The sequence below is a fragment of the Podarcis bocagei genome (assembly GCF_964188305.1).
Source record: "Podarcis bocagei genome assembly, chromosome: 5".
NCBI classification, from domain to species: domain Eukaryota; kingdom Metazoa; phylum Chordata; class Lepidosauria; order Squamata; family Lacertidae; genus Podarcis; species Podarcis bocagei.
Window position 1 is genome coordinate 66,128,400 of NC_138129.1, and position 20,286 is coordinate 66,148,685.

The following is a 20,286-nucleotide window of genomic DNA, read 5'->3' on the forward strand; positions in this document are numbered from 1 at the left end:
CAGTGTGGGAAACAAAGTACCGGTAATAACAAGGAAGCAAAACGAGATACAAACATTGCAAAAATGATATAAACAGGTCCTACGAACAACTCAACATTTCTATTGTAAGGTTAAACAAGAAAGCTATAGCAACAAAATTGCTATTGCCAATTTAACCAAACACCCAGGTACTGTATAAAGAAACAAATCATTCAAACTGAATAAACAACCAATGGTATTAGCAAACTCCTCTGTTCCCTCTCTCTGTTGCTTTTGAGTTAACTTAACATGCATCTTCCCCCTACCCTTAATGAATACTTAGTCCAGCTTTCTGTCTAATGGCTGCTAAACAACCCAAGGAGCTTGTAATGCGAATGGACCCTGCTGCAAATTAAACACACAGAGAGATAAACAGATAGAGAGAGATAAGACTTGTTCACTCCAGTTAGCCTTGTCCAAAAGCTAAGACAGCTCACAACCCCAGCCTTAGCAAATACAGTAGCAAAGCGTTCAACGCGACACGCCTCTGCAGAAAACCTAAGCGCGATTACCGCTTCGAAACCAAAGGCACATCCGACGCATGCGCAACAAAGTGTTCTAAGGAACCCACACACACGCGCGCTCCGCAAAGAATCAGCGGGAGTGGGCATGCGCAGGCCGCTAGTTCTGCGTGTCTACCGCGGCTGGGCGGCTTGCTTTGAGCAGGCGCAGGACTGAAAAGGCTCTTGCGCCGAGGCGGCGCGGGGTAGGGCCGCGGAGGGTTGTGGGATATTGCGGCCCAGGCTGGTTGGTGGCGAAACGATCGCTCGGCGGCAGTTAGTTGCGTGCGTGACGGGACTGCGATAGCTCGACGGGAAGCACTGAGGGACACAAGGAGGAGGCCACCGTCCGGTTCTCCAGGGTCGTGGCGACCCCCTCTCCCCTCGATGTGTTTGTAGTGACGGGGGCAGGAGGAGGAGGTAGCGCGATGGCTTCAAGCAGCGGCACCGACGTGATCCAGGTCACCAACGTCTCCCCGAGCGCCAGCTCCGAACAGATGCGGACTCTCTTCGGCTTCCTGGGCAAGATCGAGGAGCTGCGCCTCTTCCCTCCCGAGTGAGTCTCGCGCGGACGCCCCCTCAGGGGCCGCTTATGGCCGCCGCAGTCGCGCCTCATACAGGCCTAGGCCGCAGGGTGGCCTAGTGGAGGCCGCGGAGCCTCGCGCTCGGCTGCTTCCGAGCGCGGCGCGCCTACCAGGCCCAAATTGGTGGGGGCGACGACGGAGGAGGAGGAGCAGCTGGGCGCGAGGTTGCGAAGGCCGCCATTCTCAAAGCCATGGTCTCGCCTCACCATCTTGCGCTCATGGAACTACAGTTGTTCCCCCCCGCCATTACACTTCTCTTCAGGGGGCGAAAGCGACGCCATTAGTCGCTTCGCGTTCCTTTCCCCAGCCGCCTCTTTGAGACGTAATTTAAAGCCGGGTTTGAAGCAGGTAGAAAAGGGTATCGTGGCGAGTACTTCGCCGTGGACCTGCAAGGGTTTCTTAACTCCCAAGTTGTTTAATAGGAAAGGAACAATGGAGTGACTTCTGCCACCACAGTTAAGCTGGCGAAATGAAGAGAAGTTAATCTGTAGTGGACTTTGCTGTGTGTAAGGACCGTGCGCTCAACTTCGTTCAGTTTAGGATGTGCTCAAAGAGGGTCGTCCCCCCCATTTGTAATTGTGCACAAGCTCCGTGTTTTTGGTTTTTTTTCCTAAGCCAGGTGACTGAAAATGCTGAAATTAGCCCAATCCTTCAGCTGAGCGTAATTTATGGAGACAGTAACACATTGATTGATTTATTAAATACACGTGCTGCTCTACCAGAGGAGCCCAAATTTATATTTGCACCAACAAATGTTCACAATATGTTATATGAACTGTACTGTGAACACCCCTTGAACTTGATAAGCGTATTTATTGTATAAAAGGCGCCTTTATTTACACTTCTGGCGAGTGATTTTCCTTACTGGCACTATTTCACTGATGATTCTTGTTACCTGGTTTAGCATGGCCGTATAGTGCAAGTTGCAACGTTACATATACACACTAGCAAGAGGTTTGTGTGACACCAGTCCCATTTTATGCTACCTACAAACCATACAGTTTAATTTTTAAAGTTAACATGCACTGATAATGCTGAAAAGCAGTAATCTATACTGTCTGCAATTTTTTCAAAAAATAAGGTTATGTTGGTTCTGCTGGTTTGTAAATGAAACCTGGGAGCAGGAGAACATTGGTAAGGGACAGCGCCTCCATATTATTGCTTTTAGAGTTCTCCAGGAGTTTGAGGGCAAAGATCTGAAGTGGGGAACCTCCTCAATAAGTGCCCTGCAATGTGCAGTCCTGACTAAAATCCCAAGTACTTTATACACTTTGGTTTTGCAAATGTTAGTCATGTGGAAGTTTAGTTTTAAAAAATACAGTAGACAATGCAAGATTGACTTCAGCCAACCTTCCTTGCTCTAGAGCTCTATTATTTGTCTGATAGGGTGTAAAAACCATGTGTAAATCATATTTATACCTGCTGTGACTAAACAAGTTCTGTCTTGTCACCACCTGCCATAGTTCATTTCTGTGAGCCACATCTGTACATAATATTAATTCTCAGCCTCATCAATTAGTGTTTTCTGTCGATTAAGCTAAGGCTGCAATCCTATATACTCACTTACCTGAGAGCAAGTCCTAGTGAACTCAGTAGGACTTACTTTAAGTAGACATTAAAGGATTATTTTGTAAGACTGGAATATACGTACACTTGTGAGGGAGTATATTTTAGAAATAGGCAGTAGAATGTGTTTTTCTGGAAAATGTAATAATACTATAAATTGATTGATACCTTGATTTGACATGTTTGAGTTACAGTTAGTAAATACAACTTTTTAAAAGTATGGATTGTTTTCAAGGCTGCATCAGTTGGGTATCCCCCAACCCTGGAGGGGTGATTAGATTCTCTTGCATGCATGGAAGTCCCTTGCTTCAGCAGAGCTAAGGTGTTGGATCTGGCCCTAGGTCATATTAGTCTTACATGCTGAAATACTCTGTTAGGGAAACATTAAGCAAAATGCAGTTATGCTGCAATCCTAAGCACACTTATCAGGGAGTAAGCACCGTTAGCTAGAATGGAATTTACTTCAAAATAAATAAGTACAAGTTCAAACACATTCAAAATTTTACTTGGAGATTGTTTTTATTGGATTCAGTTACTCATAAATGTCTTAGGATAGGACTTGGGAACTCAATAGCATGTACTTCACTTGTTTAAATGTTAAGGAAAGTAATATAGGTTTCACACGTCTCAATATTTAGGGCAACAGTATGTTCCATTGAAAATAAGTGTATATGAATTTAAAACTATGCGTGGTATATAATGATATAATTATGTGTTTATTTAAAACACTACTATACCACCCTTCATCAGTAATACTGGGGTATTTTAACAGGATAATACTATTCCAATAAGAGCAATACAATAAAGTACATTACAGTCCATAGTGGACCAGCCAGATCATGCCCAGGCTCCATATTAACAGCCCACAAATAGGCATTTATTGAAGAGTGAAGAGGTAGGTCTCTAGATAACATTGAAAGCCCATCAGAATTATTGCTTGTTTTATTTTGGGGGATGGGGAGCCACATACTTAGAAGCTGGGCACAACGATGGAAAAAGCCTTCTTGATAATAACAAGATTCAGTTCAGCAGACTACAACACAAGTGGGAGGGCTTTATAAAAGTGCTTAGCACTCAGACAAGTCTATGATATCCAACTCCAAAGCTGTTTATATTTAATGTGCTTCTTGTGGATAGTAACCTAGACAAAGTTCATTAAAACTTTAAAATTGCCCAGTTTGACTGATACTAGGTCCATTATTTTACTAATTAATTTCAGGAAGCAGAAGGTGTATTGTTAGAAGTGAAGAAATGTTCTGCTACATTTCATCCGGGATAAACCTTCTAGCAACCTCTGTGGGTTGAAAAATATGTTTGTTCCAAATTAGCCCAGACTAGGTGCATGACAGAATCCCGTGTCAGTCACCTATTCCTGCTTTTGAAATCTATCTGCAACTAAATTTAGATGGTGAAGGGAAATTGAAATGATGAATTTTCTACCTTTACCACTAGATGTCTCTTCCTCCAGAGATAAAGGTATTGTGCTGCTGCCCAAATGATGCCCTAGTATGGTATACACATCTATTGTGCAGCTGTGTATGACCTTATTTTGTAATAGCGTCTCTTGATTATTATTTTTTTGCATGTAGTGACAGCCAGCAAACCATACCCATCAGATCTCTTGCCTCTTGTGGCTGCTACATTTAATGGCAATGTAGTATAATATGAAAATAAAATACCATTACAACTCACTTTCAGTTTCATCTTCAGTCAAGTAATTCAATGATTTTGTTGGTCTTGCATTTAATATTCTTCCAATTTTTTTCCTTTCTAGTGACTCCCCTTTGCCTGTTTCTTCCCGTGTGTGTTTTGTAAAGTTCCAAGAACCTGACTCCGCAGTTGTGGCTCAGCATCTGACAAATACTGTATTCGTTGACAGAGCGTTGATAGTCGTACCATATGCAGAAGGTTTGTGAATTGTTTAATGATCTATGAAGCCATAGAATAATGGTACTAAATCCTGATGTAGCTTAATAGCATGAAGTTTAGCACGTAAAACATTGAAGCTGTTTACCTATTTAAAACCCTTGGTATACTGACACTGCTTGCTTTTATCCAAAAGTGAAACAATTAATTATTCAAGCAAAAGCTGGAACTTGCCTGTCAGTCTTTTTGCAAAGGCATTTAGAATATTGATATGTTTAAGCAGCATTATTTGAATTTTTGTTTCATCAGGCCCCTTCAAGATAAGCAGTCTTTTAAAACTGATACATTTAAACAAGATAACTTGCATTAAGTAACTTGGCATGTGTTGTCGTATGATTCATTCTCATAGAGAGTGAGTGGAAATGTGCTGCCAGTTACAAGGCAAAGTTCTGTTTACTGTAGTTGACAATAATAATAAAAAAATACCCTCAGTACAAATTCTGGTACACCAAGGGTTTGATCTCAATTAGACAGAAAATATATCCAAAGGTGCTAAATGAGCACTGGGTGTTAGATCTTATTCCGCATTTTCTTGTTCAGCCTTGCTATATTATCTAGAATTTCACTAAATAATAAACTCTTCTCTCTGTTATTTGTGTGTGTGATTTTTGTAGTGGAGAAGGCAAATGCAAAGGCCCTTCCAGATGACTGAAACAGTGGGGTCCTCTGCAGCTACAGGGGATTCTAGACATTAACTAAAGGCCAGCAAGCACTCAAGTCCCCAAGTGTTTTCCTGGTGTAATCACTTGTTAACAACATTTTTTTCTCTTCTTTTTCTTACATTTTTAGGGTGTTACAGTAATTTGAAACCAATGAGCAGGGTTTGGGAACATAATTCAATAATTCAGTACCAAGAAGACTGCTCTTCTAACGAGTTCTATTAAACTTCTGTAGATTTCATCACAACTATTTCAAATGCACCATTAATTGATAAACTAGTTAAATCGCTTGATTACAGTAAAATATGTGTAGTCTTGCACTTAATTCCTGCACTCACAGGCAGCTGGATCTCATGGAGGTCAGTGGGATTTAAGCAGCCTAACTATGCAAGATTGTAGCGCAAGTCTTACCATTACCTGTTTTTATAAAAATATGTTTACACATTAACAAGGCAGAGGAATATGCAGTGTGCAGACCTGGCAAAGACCTAGTTGTAGGATATTCCTCACTGAAGCTATAAGTAGTGTAAACAACTTTTAATCCTGATCAGTTTTAAATTTCAGAGTAGAATATTTTTAGAATGTAATTGCTTCTGCTTTAGTTTGGACAAAATAACAATTGAGATATAATTGTTCTTGCATGAACATCTACATATCAGGGCCAAACTAGATATGACAGTCTTTGCATTTAAACATAGACTTTCCCCAGTCACATAGAAAGAGCAGTTTGGAAGTTGATCTAGAACAGTTAAAGAACTGAAGTGCACAGAATCCTTCCTGTGCCTGCAGCTTAACTTCCTTGCAATCTGTCCCTCTGTGTTTTTATCCTTATCTGAGCTCTGATGCTGAAAATATGCTCAATGTTTGCAGAAAGGGGCTGTGGGGAGGTAAGAGCAGGTTGCGGTAGGTTTCAGGGGCTCTCACAGTTTTGCTTTTATTATTAAAAATGGACCCGGACACCCTTTTTATGTGATTGGGGGAGGACTGCTGCACTCATATCTAGTTTGGCTCTAATAGCAGCAGTCCTGCCCTGTCAATTTCATCAAGACTTAATTTGGCTCCTACAGAATCACCATGTTTTAAGCGTTTAATATTTTTATCTTTGAAAATACAATGTTCATTGTGCTAGAAAGATAAATCTGGCACTAAGAAATCAGCCAAATATATCACTTGAGAATCTCTTGAAATTTGTTTAATGCAACTTAAGTAGCTATTATTGACAGGGCCTCAATTTGGTGGTGTAGGATATGTGTACAGCTGTGTAATTTGTGCGAGAACTATAATTGTGGACACAGTACTGTATAAGAATACTAGGGGTTTTTTCTGTGAACTTGAACTACTTTGTTCTTGCAATTCTTCCACGTCTATGGAATCAAACAAACTACTCATCAGTGGTTCATATTGCAAGAACCCCATTTCTGCTAGGTACTTAAGCATCATTCAGTGAGGTATTTCAAATTGAGTGGGATTGTTCATATGCATTGAACCACATGCTTAAGTACTCTGCTGAATTTAGATCTTGATTTTTAACTAGTGGTGATGGGTTTAACATTACCTAACTGGAAGTATTAAAATACTTTACTGTGCTAATCACAGCTCCCTGTATCACTTACATTCCTGTTCTTTGTGTGTTCATATATCTTGGTGTTGGCTATTGCTTTGTGTTCTAGACTTACACAAAGTTCACGGTAAGGCATAGTACTATAAACTTCACTATGAAATTCAAGGATTTGGAAGGAACTCAGGTATTAACAGTGCCTTTGGGTGGGGTTGTGTAGGTTCTTTGGTTAATGTTTGTTTATTTTGTCTGTTTCTTTTTCTTCATTTCTACACATTCATGCAGTATTTCATGGTTCTAACAAAGCAGCAGTAAAAAACACTTGACGCATGAAAATTAACTGGTGAGGGGCCTCATTGCTTTTTTAAAAATTGTAGTTTTATTTCTGAATAACTTTTTTCCTAAAAATGAGAGGATCAGATGCATGACTACTTAATGGATGCAGATCTTCTATGAGGTGTCTCAGGATAAGAGGATTTTTAGTTAGATGCCAGAAATGTTATAGTTGCACTATTTGTGTGTAAACATAAATAATATCCTCTGAGACATAATTTTGCATGCAAAATTATCCCATAATCTCTATAGATAATGTTTATATTGATGCATTAATGCCCTGTATCTAAATGACCTTCCCCCCTTTTCCCACCATAACTTTTGGTATTGAAATTATGACAGCTCAGTGACAGAAGAAAGATAACAGTGCTGTGTATTATACATTGTTTATATTATCGGCACTTCTCAGTATAGGTGGAAGGAACCATTACCTTTATTTAACAGTGGTTTTTCTTTTTTGTTGTTGTGTTTTACAGTTCTTTTCCCTGGTTCAGCCTGAACTATATACCAGGCCCTGCTGAAAATACCACCCAACAGTTTTCTTCTGCAGCTTATCCAGTTTCTCTTAAGTGCCCTGTACATATTGTATGTTTTATGATGAGATGCAGTCTTTTTAATATGTATTTCAGAAACGCTACTGGTATTTGCAAATATATAGTACAGTTGTCTTATTGAACTCTCATATTGGGGGCTTGGGCACATTAACAGATTAAGCCATACGTATAGGGCTTTTGCTGTTGGATAAAATTACAACGATCAACATTACTCTTTGTCCCACATTGGACCTCTTTAGTAAGGTTATTCTCTATTCAGGTTAGGCAGTAAAACTAGTCCCTTGCAGGCTACAAGGCTGCAGAGCAGAAATTTCTCCTGAAATGGCAATATGCAGTAGCATTCTTGGTATAGTAAGCATGACAAACAGTGGAGCATGTACTTTACTGCACAGGTAAGGATTGTGCCAAAATTTAGGCATTTACATAAACACATACACATGGACACATATGCAGAACCTTTATTTGAAGCTCTGTGGAGACCTTCATATCCATGTGACATGTCAGCAAAAGCCCTACATTTTTTCTTACCTTCGCTTAAGATTTACAAAATTGTATGGTAGGTGTAAAAGAAATCATAGTGAACTGTACCATATTATTAACCCCTAAATCAAACTTTTTTTGTCTTGTGTATCTTGATTTTTCTGTGTGCTTTATAGTGAAGCAGCCGACACGAGTCGTTGTTCATAAAACAGCTTTTGAAAGTTGAGAGCACACCCCTGGAGAACCGACTGTGCTTGCTTACGTTTGGTTCATGACTTAAAAATCGAGTACAGGTGATGAAATCTTGGCAGTGTTAACAAACAAGTAGTGTGTATTGTGCTATTTTTTTATTCTAGAACTTAACCTTTTGTAGAGAAAAAGGAACAGTCAAATTTTCACACATTGAAGTTTCATTCTGGCATACAAATTAATGATAAATTATTAAGAGATCAAACATTGTATTATAGCCAACATAAGTACTTGCAGCAAACTCAGGTGGTGTTTCAGGGAGACATTTTCTGGGTATATTTGTGTGTGTGGTTTTTAAAAAAATCAGTGATGAGTGTCTTCTAATGCAAAGCTGTCTCTCTGCAGGAGTTATTCCTGATGAGACTAAGGCTTTGTCTCTCCTGGCACCAGCTAACGCTGTGGCAGGTCTTCTGCCGGGGGGTGGACTCCTGCCTACACCCAACCCACTTTCTCAGGTAAGTATACATCTTACGAGATGTATGCTAGAATGTACAACTGCATATATCTGTATTTTCTGAGATAACACCCATTACACCAAAACAGAAAAAAAAATGTATAACAGGATTTTGGCAGGTAAGAATCCAGATAACCATGCCTCTCGTTTTAAAGAACTCTGGTTTGAAACTTGATTCATGGTTATGCTTTGAAAGATGTCCCATTTATTCATTAAAATATAAAGTGGGAAGACATGCCAGGGGTGGGGAGATGAGCAGTTTTTGTAGTTGCAGAAGTGACTTTTGCAGTCTTCTGGGGTGTCCCCACTTCCAGTATAACAGTGCGCCTTCATGAGCAGTTAGTTGAGAGGATTAGCTGGCTGCATAACAAGGTTGAAGAAAGACAGTTTTCAGGCAGGCAACAAGAACTATCACACTAACACACAGTGTGATACTGGTAATGCTATTCTTATTTCTCACACAGCCTCCTCAATACTTTCCCTGCACTAGGACTGTACTGTGGAGGCTGGAGTTAATGAAAAAAGCTTTCTAACTTCAGAAGCCCATGTAGAGGAGTATTCTAAAAGCTAACTGTAGAGATTTTCATCAAAGCTATACAGAAGAAACCTCTGCTGTAGGTTTCAGAAAACTGCTTTCTTGGGGCTTCCAAAGGTCACTCTAGTCCTGCCCATGTTTTCTTGGATAAAACCCCTAAAATAGGTCTGTAGTCAATAAGTTTAGCAGCGCTAGATTCTGTCCATAATGGGATCTTGTTAAAAGTGTACAAGTAGTTTTAGTAGCAAGGCCGGCATTGAGCATAGGCTTGACCCTGTTCCATATGGTAGTACGTCTGTTGCAGGCTAGAATGCCACAGAACCCAGCAACTTAATCACAGCTGCCTCTTAAACTTATTTTAAACTTGTTAGCGTGCTGTTGGTTAGACATCCATGAACTTGGACGGTCACCTGATCAAGTGATTAAACTTTCTTTAATTGTACAAGTTGCTGTTAGCTAATCAATTGATTAAATCTGCACCTGCATAGATCAGTAGTACTTAAGAAGCAGAGCATTTTTTATGGATCAGGTTACTTGGAAGTAAGTCCCAATGATACAGACAATTAGTCTGCTTGGAAGTGCACATTGTGACACTTTGCCTTGGTGGCAGGGTGGTTTACTCATCCTTTTTCCTTTCAAAGACAATTTCAACAGGTGAGGTGAAGACTAGAAATTGCACCCGTGCACAAGAGTTATGAGTCGCATGCATGCATCTTTCCTTCTATCACCTGCTGATTAGAGAGGAGGGAAATGTCAGAACATTAATTTCTAAAGTCAATCAGGGACTTAACTAATTTGAAAATCTTAAATCGATTAATTGGGTTAATTAATCAAACTTTGCATTCCTAACTAGGACACACATGCTAGATAACAGGGAGTGATAGTATATATGCTTTGCAGAAAGCTCAGATTCAATCCCCAGAATCACTATTCAGGTAGCAGATAACAGGAAATACTTTTTCATATGCTGGAGAGCTGCTATGATTTAGCGTAGAAAATGCTAGGTTAGAATTATAGTAGTCTTACCCCTGTATAAGTCAGCTTCCTATGTCGCTTCATATTAATGTGCTGCAAGTCATTTTACATCAGTACTTGAACGTTATGCAGAACAGTTCAAAACTATTCCTTGCCTTGTGCAGATGGTGGAAGCTGTTTTCTTGATTGTACATTCTGGTATAATATGCTGTCTACTTCTATTGATTCTCTTTATTATAGATTGGTGCTGTTCCCTTGGCTGCTTTAGGAGCTCCAACTCTTGACCCAGCCCTGGCTGCTCTAGGGCTTCCTGCAGCAAATTTAAACTCGCAGGTATATTGCTTGTGTTACATTCACATACACTTAAGTTTATTTTTAATTTGTGAATTTAACAGGGGGGGATAAAAAAATAAGCATAATTTTTTGAAAATGAAACATATTATTAATGTATACCACCATCAGTGCACCTTAAGGGTACAGTAGCCATCAGTACAGCCATCTTGTGTCAATAATCCAAATAGGTACCCACATGAAATTGGTGTCATATGTTCAGACATATGTTCAGATATAGCCAGGGCAGCGAGGTCCTCGGACCACTGCATGCAGATAGCAGGTGTTTATCCTTTAGGGCTTGCAGTATAAGTCTTTCAGCAACTAAGGGCTCGCAGTGTCCATTTTTTGGTTGTGCCTTTAATTTTTGTACTGTGGGAATATAATTTCAAAGTACATGAGCATCTGCAAATATAAAGTATTTTACCACTACAAAATTGATATGGACAGCAACTTCAAACCACTGGAGAAGTTCATACCATATGTCTCAATGAGGTATTTTCAGCATTACACCTCCATCCAGCATTATCTGTAATAGACAGTGCCTTTCTTTACAGATGTTGTAGAGTGCAGCATACCTGGAATATTAATTTTTGCTGTATCAATCTCAATTTCAAATCTAAAGAAACATTTCATATTGATTTTGAAGCATTTTTTATTTGTTTAGGATCTACTATATACTGCTTTGGACACTATATACTGCTTTGATCTAGAATTTAATGAAACTGATACTTAACCAAGAACATTCAGCAATGAGTTAAACATGATTTTACATCAAGCATTACACCTCCAGTATAAAAATTACAATAATTAGTCTTTCTATTATTTTTATAGATTTGTAGCTATCTCCCCAAGCCCCATTTGTTTAGAGACTCCATGGAATTTACATTTGTTTAGTCCTGCAGGGTTCAAACTGTGCTTTTTAACATCATGAAAATGCAAGATTTGAGATACAATGTCATTGATACCCAACACTGTTCCTCCATTTCATATAATTCAGATGAAGCAGTTGATTTGTTAAATCTTTATCTCAGCCCAGGATCAGGGCGTATAAAGCTCAGTCCGGACAAAACATTTGGTGAAACTTTGGTCTTTATCATTACTCATGTTCATATGACCCATTTGATATATAAAACACAGGGTAGCACTACCCACTGGCAGAGCTTCTTGTTGTATATATTTTATTTTGCTTTAAAAGTTTTATTTGATTGAGATTTTCTTAAATAAATGAAATGGATTGTGTGTTTAAAATCGTACAGTCATACCTCAGGTTACGAACACTGCGGGTTGCGCATTTTCAGGTTGCAGACTGCGCCAAACCCGGAAGTACCGGAACAGGTTACTTCTGGGTTTCAACGCATGTGCAGAAGCGCCGAATTGTGTCACATGTGTGTGCAGATGCAGCGCTGCGGGTTGTGTATGTGCCTCCCGCATGGATCGCGTTCACATCCCGAGGTATGACTGTATTCATGTGGCCTGTCCTCAAAGCCAAAGTTTTGCAAGAGTTAGTTATTGTTACTTCATCAGCATATTCTGTATTATGAACTCTTACTCATTCTCTTTAGGGGTTCTCTCTACTCAAACAGGGCATCACGCAGGCAAGCTCTATATTTATATCTATGGTCAATTGACCCCCACTATCCTATTTCCTAGTGTGGCTAGATTTGATTAGATTTGCTTACCTTTAAAAATTTTGCAGATGAAAATTGCTGGAATCTTTAGAGTCGCATACTTATCTATTATAAAGGTTATGTAGAAAACTTGTAATCCGGAGCAAAATTTCTAAAGTGTGAGTCTCAGTAAACTCAGTGCAACTGACTTCACACTAAACAGATTAGGATTATGTTGCACTGGCTAACTTTAAAAGCCCATAGTTACCCACCATTGGAGTTCACACTTGGGGGTAACACAACTTCTAAGCAACTATCCATCTTGGAGACTAGCTATATAAGAACTTTTGACCCGTAGTCAAGCTTAATATATAATTTAGCTTGTAAAATAAAACTATAGGCACAATTGAGAATTAAATGTGCATTGCAACTTTAAAATCTAACTTTACTGACAAGAACCACATCTGTCAATTAGATTAAAGTACCATTAATGTTTAGAAAACAATTGCTACAAATATAGCACAAGTTTAGCTTCGCTCTTTTCACTCAACAGCTTGACTGTTAAACCCTTGGCATTTTAAACAAACAGTAAAATAAAGACCAGTTCTTCAGCAAACTGGACGCTCTCAATCAATGCAGTTGAGAATTAAGTGCTGACATTAACCACTACAGGTCAGAAAGAAAATTGCTGTTCTATGCCTGGAACACTGTGACCCTATCAGAGAACATTAGGTGACTACTTCCATGAGTCAGAGATATTTTTTTTTGCATATTCGCTTCTTTAATCTGCAAATGTCTGCTCATTTGGGTTAGATTTAGGGGCTGTTTGGATATTCTTTCCTTCCCTTCTGCAAATTTTCGACTTCTTTCAATGTTAAAAGCAATTTTTGATTAATTTTCTTTACAGTCTCTTGCAGCAGATCAACTACTAAAGCTTATGAGCACAGTGGATCCAAAGTAAGTTTCAATGTTGATGTTTAAACTATCATATTATAAAATAAATTTATAGGACACTTCATGTGCTTAAAGCCATAGAAGCAGTGTAAAAGATAAAAAGAGAGTAAAACACACCAGGAGAATGGCAGTGCATGCACATCATGATAAACCATAGTTAATGGTTTACTGTGTACATATGATTTTCCCTCTGCTTCTCCCACAGTCTGAGTGGGAGCAGCAAACCATAATCCTTGGTTTAACATTAAATCCAAATAAAGGATCATGGTTTATTTGCGTGAAGCAAACCATGATTCTCAGTTCAGATGTAGCGCTAAGCCAGGGATCATGCTTTGCTGTTCCATTCACACTACAAATTGAATGAGAGGAGCAAATTGGGAGCTATCTTGGCATTCATGATAAACCATTAACTATGGGGCAGTGTGATCCATGCTCATAGGAAACGGAGGTCAGTTTGTAGAGAGCCTCTAGAGTATTTTTATTGTAGAAACCAACATCTTTTATTACAGAGGAAGCAACATTTTTTAATGCTGTTGCGGATCCAAGGCCTATTACTTTGCCAGTTCTTAACTTGTCTTTTTGCTTTTAATGGTTATATTGAAGTTTTGATTTTGTATTTTTGGTCGATTGAGTTGAATATATGTACTAGCTACCTATTCATCCAGTTTTGGATAAACAGAGATGGGGAGCAGGACCACTCTATTGGTTCTACTAAGATGCTTCTCTTCCTTTGGTTTTTTCTCTCCTGCCACAATTTTAATCCCAACTGCATACAACTTTGAAACTTTTAGAATTAGTGCCCATGTTTGATTGTGCCATCAATCAAATGTTTTCTTAACATCACTTTTTCCTTTTGTGTTGTATCTGTTATGAGCCTATGGGTGGGGACTCCTGTTTTATTAATCATCTGTCAGTTCCTTTGTTACCATTTTCAAAAGAAGAAGGGAGTAAAAATAAATGATATATTTTTGGTTTCTAGGCTGAACCATGTAGCTGCAGGTCTTGTTTCACCAAGTCTGAAAACAGATACCTCCAGTAAAGAAATAGAAGAAGCCATGAAACGAGTACGAGAAGCACAATCCCTGATTTCTGCTGCTATAGAGCCAGGTAAACTGATCTTGACTGTCTTTCTTATATTACAAAAACTACTTGTTGTTAGAATGCCAATGACATCAAATTCTGCAGGATGGTAAAAATGGGGGCATGGGATTGAGAAGAGCTCCAAGAGATCTATCCGATGCCAACGAATGGGCAATGAATTGTCAAATGCTGTTCAGTGGAAGAAAGTATAAAGTGAGGCGAATTGGTGCTATCTTTGTCTATACGCTGATGGGTTCTGAACCGGCAATGGCTGACATGAAAAGATATTATGTAGTTGTTGTGAGTAGCTCCATGAAGAAGATCAACTCAGCATGCAACAGTTGTGAAAGGCAAATTTTGTGTTACAAATAGTTTAGAAAAAGAGACCATAATGATTTCATACACCTGTGGTGTCACCACACTTGGAAGACTGTGCAGCCCTAGTCTCAAAAAAGGATATCATAGAGCAGAAAAACATGATGCCCATCAAAACGGGCAGTTCTTCTACAAAGAAATATGATGTATGGAGCTATCTGGTTTAGCAAAAACGATGAATAAGAAAGAATGTGACAGAAGTGTATAATATTTATGCATGAAGTAGAGTTTTCTTCATTGTGGGGTCATCCAGCAAAACTCAATGCTGGGTGATTCAGGACTGACAAAAGGCGGTACTTCACACATGGTGATGGCTAGCTACTAAGTTAGAGGGCTTTAAAGGGCAAATAGATAAATTCATGGAGGATAAGGATATCGGTGGCTACTTGTCATGATGGATGTATACTACTTCCTAGATCGGCAGCAGTATGCTCCTGAAAATACCACTTGCTAAGTAACAACACCAGAAGACTTTTGTTCACATGCCCTGTTTATGGGCTTCTCATAGGAAGCAAATAGACTTCTGCAGAAGATGGGATCCTGCGCTAAATAAACCTTTGATGTGATCCAGCAGGGCAGCTCTTAAGATCTCAATGTTGAACAAAACTTTGGCCTGCTTGTATATTTTAGGCACTTTGGCTTTAAAAAAAATACCATGAAAGTTCTTCATCTCTTAATGAATGTAAGCTTGCAATTTCATAGAATGGTTGTGTTAAAGAATTCAGACATAGGAATTGATGGTTTTTCTCTCTTGAGTAAAAAAAACCTCATTCACTTTCTGCTTTTTGTACAGAGTGCCCCCGAAGGTAGGCAGCCAAACATATATGTCATATGATAATGAAAGGATTCCAACTTTTTAATATTTTAATTCCAGATAAAAAAGATGACAAGAGAAGGCATTCAAGATCCAGATCACGTTCAAGAAGGAGGAGAACTCCATCTTCTTCTAGACACAGGTAAAATTTAGTGAGGTGGGATCATTGACAGTCCAAAATCAAAGTGCTTTAGGATATTTCTCTTGTTATGCTGCTTTATAAATATATGACAATAGAAAAGAGTTTTGTGTATCTAGGATTTGAAAGTGAGTAAAAGGGCAGACTTTTACCAGGTTATGGGTGAAATTACGTTGCACAGAGCATGTTCTCAAACCCTGATTATATCCTTGATTCAACATATTAAGCTGCATTTGTTGAATATTAAAACTAACAATTTAGCATGGTTGGTGCTGGAAAGAGTTGCATCAAAAGATGGCCACAATTATTGTGAAGGTAACTTTTAAGGTCAACTTCATTGAGATAAATTGAGAAGTTGGTTATGGGACAACTCAGTCACAGTAAGTAAAGTATGGTACAATACAATACAGTAAGATGAATATTAAATATTGTTCTGTTCAATAGACGGTCAAGAAGCCGGTCAAGGAGACGATCTCACTCAAAATCAAGAAGCAGGAGACGATCTAAAAGTCCTCGGCGACGGAGGTCTCATTCCAGAGAGCGTGTTCGAAGGTCTCGGAGCACATCCAAACCCAGGTAATCCCTAGAAACTTAGTACATCCTTCAATACGAAAAGTATCAGAATTACAGTCTTGGCTATTAGAAAGTCAGAGCTATAGCTACAGGAGTTTGATAAATTCATTATGCAAGGACAGTGAGAGAGCTAATCTGCGTGTACCTTTTTTATCTAATTGGTTTTTTAGAGACAAAAAGAAAGAAGAGAAAGAGAAGAAACGGTCTAAAACTCCACCAAAGAGTTACAGCACAGCCAGACGATCCAGAAGCACAAGCAGGTGCCGTATAACCTTTAATCTTGTATTTACTTTGCAAAAGTAATTGTGCATATCCTGCTGCATCGGACTGACCAAAAGGGTTATATAGTATCAAATAAAAGCATTTTCTTTGAACTACAGGGCTTCACATAACAAAGATGATGTAAAACATACTTAATGAGTTCATTTATGTAAGTTTTTCCTGTCTTGCGAGCCAGCAGACCCATTTCATGCAGGCATCTTGCAGTCTGAACTGTAGGTAGGCAGGTTGCTCTTTCCTATACACATAGCCCCCTTTTACTTTCCATTTCTAAGGAGTAACAAAACCATAGGGTTGTATCTGACACTGCGTGAGCAGAAAGCAAGCTGATGTGAGAGATCTTTACCTTCCCTTCCTCACCCCATACCTTCTCTCCGAAAAGCCTGTCCAAAGGTCAGCTGTCGTCCCCCCACCCAACCAAGGAAGGCGACAGTTAATTCTTTATTGACAAAAGCTCGCACTTACAGCAGCTCCTAAGGTGCACCAGAAGCATACAAACACTTCTAGTGTTTACGTAGCTGGCATTAACTTTCCCATGTTTGTGCCCCAGTGGAGCAGTTGAAGCAACAGTGGGACCATGCGCCCTCCCCCCAGGCTTATGTATCCTCATTTGACGGAATACACACACGCAACCTGAGACTTCTCTTGCACAGAAGTCGTTGCTGCGCCTCCCCCTTCAAGACCCTTCTGGTTCTGTATAGACAACATGGGTATGATGGGAATGTTAAAGTGATACTTAAAAACAATGGAGATGTTTATTTGAAGGCATCTTGACTTCTGTTATTAACTACAGAGAAAGACGGCGCAGAAGAAGCAGAAGTGGATCTAGGTCACCTAAAAAGCCCAGGTCTCCCAAGAGAAAGCCGTCCAGGTCTCCTTCACCAAAAAGGTTTGTTTATTTAACAAATCCATAAACTGTAGACTTCTGCTTTGGGAAGGACACAGTGAGAAGGCATCCGTCTCATTGTTGCCAGGAAATCCTTGGAGCATGTTATTTTGTTAATAAGTGTACTTAGATTACCATGACTGTGGCCATTTGAGCAAACTATGGTATATAATGGGATATGTTGAAAGGATTATAGCTTTTATTATGTTATTTTTATAAATGTTCTTTGCTATATAACATGTCAAAAGTGATGACCATATAAGTTGTAGAATTTCCTCTTTTTTATACCTGTACACATAATTGGTTTATTTAGTGTCTCCATTGTTGTCCTGCTTTATGGTTAGTTAGTGGCTAGTGCCTGATGCTACCTGTGATCTTTTAGAAACAAAAAATACTGTGTTTTTGAAAGGAAAGGAACAGTGTAGCTTGTGAGTTGGACCTATCACACCCAAAATTGGGTGAAATAATTTCTTAGTCTGCCATCTTGATTCAGAATGGTGCCCAGAACCCTTGTGGTGATTCTGGTAATGGTAATTTGAGAGGTGGCCGAAGCTATGTCAAAATGGCCAAAGTCACACTAATGTGATGTTTCAGTCCACCACCTTGATTCACAACAGTGCCAAGTAGCAACGAAGTCTGCTGTCCCGCCGAAGGAACCCTCATGCTAAGTTTGGTGATGATATTGCGAGAAGCAACCAAACCTGTGCGAAAAATTGAAGAAGTGACATTTCTCTCTGCTGACTTGATTTAAAATGTCAGCCAGCATCCAAACATTTACAAAGATCACTATCCCCACTTTGTTTGGCAATGATATCTCACCTATAGAGAACAGACGGACTGACAAATCCCTTTCCAAAACATATAATAGTTTAAAATTCTGGGCTGAGAAGGTATTTTAAAAACTAAAATCAGATTGATAGGAGGGCTTGTTACATTCATTTTAGTGCTTGTAGCCGATACAGTTGATACTTTTGTGTGAATAATTTTATATACTTCTAAGGAGAGTGGAATTGTTTGGATGGTTTTTTAGTAAACTAGCTTTTATAGAATTATAGGCAAGAGTAAATTTCTTTAGCTTGAATCTGAATATTACCAACAGATCAGTCCAGCAAAAATCTCACCCTCGGCAGAACCAGTTTTGGATGTACAGCTTGCCATAACCATACTTTTTGTTCAAATTTGGCTTCTGGCTACTTGAAGGGGGGCAGGGAGGAGAACTGAAATATTTCACTGATCATATAAAATGCCTATATTTCTCAGTTTCTTGAATTATCTTACTGCCTTAGGCACAAAAAAGAGAAGAAAAAGGATAAAGACAAGGAGAGAACCAGGGATGAACGCGAGAGGTCAACAAGCAAGAAGAAAAAGAGTAAAGACAAAGAGAAGGATCGAGAGAGAAAGTCAGAGAGTGACAAAGATGTCAAAGTATGCTTTAAAAATCTGTTTTGTTTGTTTGTGCAGTGTCCTACTTAACCCTAGAATCCCAAGAGCCTTTAAGCATGTCTTACATACTTTGCTTTGTGTTTTATCTTGGCAAAGCAGGTCACAAGGGATTATGATGAAGAAGAACAAGGCTATGATAGTGAAAAAGAGAAAAAGGAGGAAAAGGCAGCAGATTCTACTTCCCCAAAACATAGGGAGTCACCAGCCGAAAAAGGGAGCGGAGATACAACAAGGGAGTCCAAAGTCAATGGGGATGATCATCATGAAGAGGATATGGATATGAGTGACTGAATATTGCCTTGGCAGTGAAAACAGTTGCCGACATGCATCAGTGTCATTCCTGTGTGATTCCTTTATGCTGTACTTGTTTAACCTTTTAAGCTAGATGTACACAGCTGTAACTATAACTGGTTGTAAAGCTCCTGATATTAAATAATTACATCAAAAGCTTTAGAGAAAGTGATGTCTGGGTTTCCATTCTTGTTATTGGCCAAACTGAATTGAGTAGCCCAGCAGTTCTTATTAAACTTGGTGCTGCTTTTTTCATTTTTGAGCAAAAAGCTGCATGCATCTTTGGCAGGCATGGACTGTTTGTGTTGTATGATCTTTTTAGTAAACCAGCTCACCTACAATAGTGTTTCTAGAGTTTGATTCATTTGCGGTAATAGAGCAAAATAGGGAATGCACTGGCTGCATGTTAACTGTGGCAAGAACATCCTCATCTCCTACAACATGGTGGATCTACTAAGGGTCTTAAATGTAGACAAAGAAACTAACATTAGCTTCATCTGGAAACAAACGTTCTGATAGACATAACCTTTTTAGCCTTGTGGCTAAATCTTTTTGTTGTGGATTTGTTTGGCTTTGGCAAGGTTGAAATGCACTAGCCTTTTTTGATGCCCAATGTAAGGTGAACTTCGAGTCTAAATCCTTCTCAGGTGGTGTGTTTGATTTTTGACAACTTGGACTTCTTGAGATAGTAATGCAAAACTTCTGTAAGACAGGAGGGAGTGAACCTTGTGTAGTTCTTCATAACCTGCGTTTATTTCATTTTGTTTGTATGTGTAAAAACCCTGCAAAAAAGGATAGTGCATTTAAAAAAATTGAACTTCATGATAATTTTAAAACATGATGATTTTAAAACAAGTCTACTTGATAATGTACTTGATCGCAAGTTGTATAAACTAATAAATTTGTGTTACAGTCACTGAAGTAGTAACCTTTTGCACACAGTGATTTCCTGTTATTATGCAAAGTAGTTGGGAAACCTCTTTTAGTTCTGGACGTTTTTGGAGCATTTACTTTTGTGCTGGTAAAAACAAAAGTAGGCTACAGTCTGTGCCATGTTGATGTACAGTTTCTGAAATTGTTTTACAAGACTTTGATAATAAAACCCTTAAATATACACTTGT

At 39.0% G+C, this 20,286-nt stretch overlaps 2 protein-coding genes across 6 annotated transcripts in view; one reads left to right on the plus strand and one right to left on the minus strand.

Moving 5' to 3' along the window:
* LRRC40 (leucine rich repeat containing 40) overlaps positions 1–596 on the minus strand; it is a gene marked incomplete at its 3' end in the record, with an annotated part of 35,304 nt that extends 34,708 nt beyond the window's left edge. The window contains exon 1 of the mRNA XM_081193794.1: positions 531–596. Coding sequence (XP_081049920.1) covers positions 531–561 — 31 coding nt within the window. The 5' untranslated portion in view covers positions 562–596. The remainder of the gene's footprint in view (positions 1–530) is intronic.
* Positions 597–764: 168 nt separating this feature from the next.
* On the plus strand, positions 765–20,279 carry SRSF11 (serine and arginine rich splicing factor 11). Of its 5 annotated transcripts, none has more exons than XM_081193828.1 (13): positions 765–1,074; positions 4,443–4,576; positions 8,773–8,882; positions 10,632–10,724; positions 12,287–12,319; positions 13,239–13,288; positions 14,265–14,392; positions 15,615–15,696; positions 16,138–16,269; positions 16,437–16,526; positions 17,339–17,434; positions 18,718–18,856; positions 18,971–20,279. In XM_081193828.1, the coding sequence occupies exons 1-13, from the start codon at positions 947–949 to the stop codon at positions 19,163–19,165; spliced, it is 1,410 nt and encodes a 469-aa protein (XP_081049954.1). In that variant the 5' UTR covers positions 765–946; the 3' UTR covers positions 19,166–20,279. The 5 variants fall into 5 exon arrangements, with proteins under 5 accessions (XP_081049954.1, XP_081049955.1, XP_081049956.1 ...); XM_081193829.1 differs by having other exon boundaries at positions 767–1,074; positions 18,974–20,279; XM_081193830.1 differs by lacking the exon at positions 12,287–12,319 and having other exon boundaries at positions 767–1,074.
* Positions 20,280–20,286: the final 7 nt, after the last annotated feature.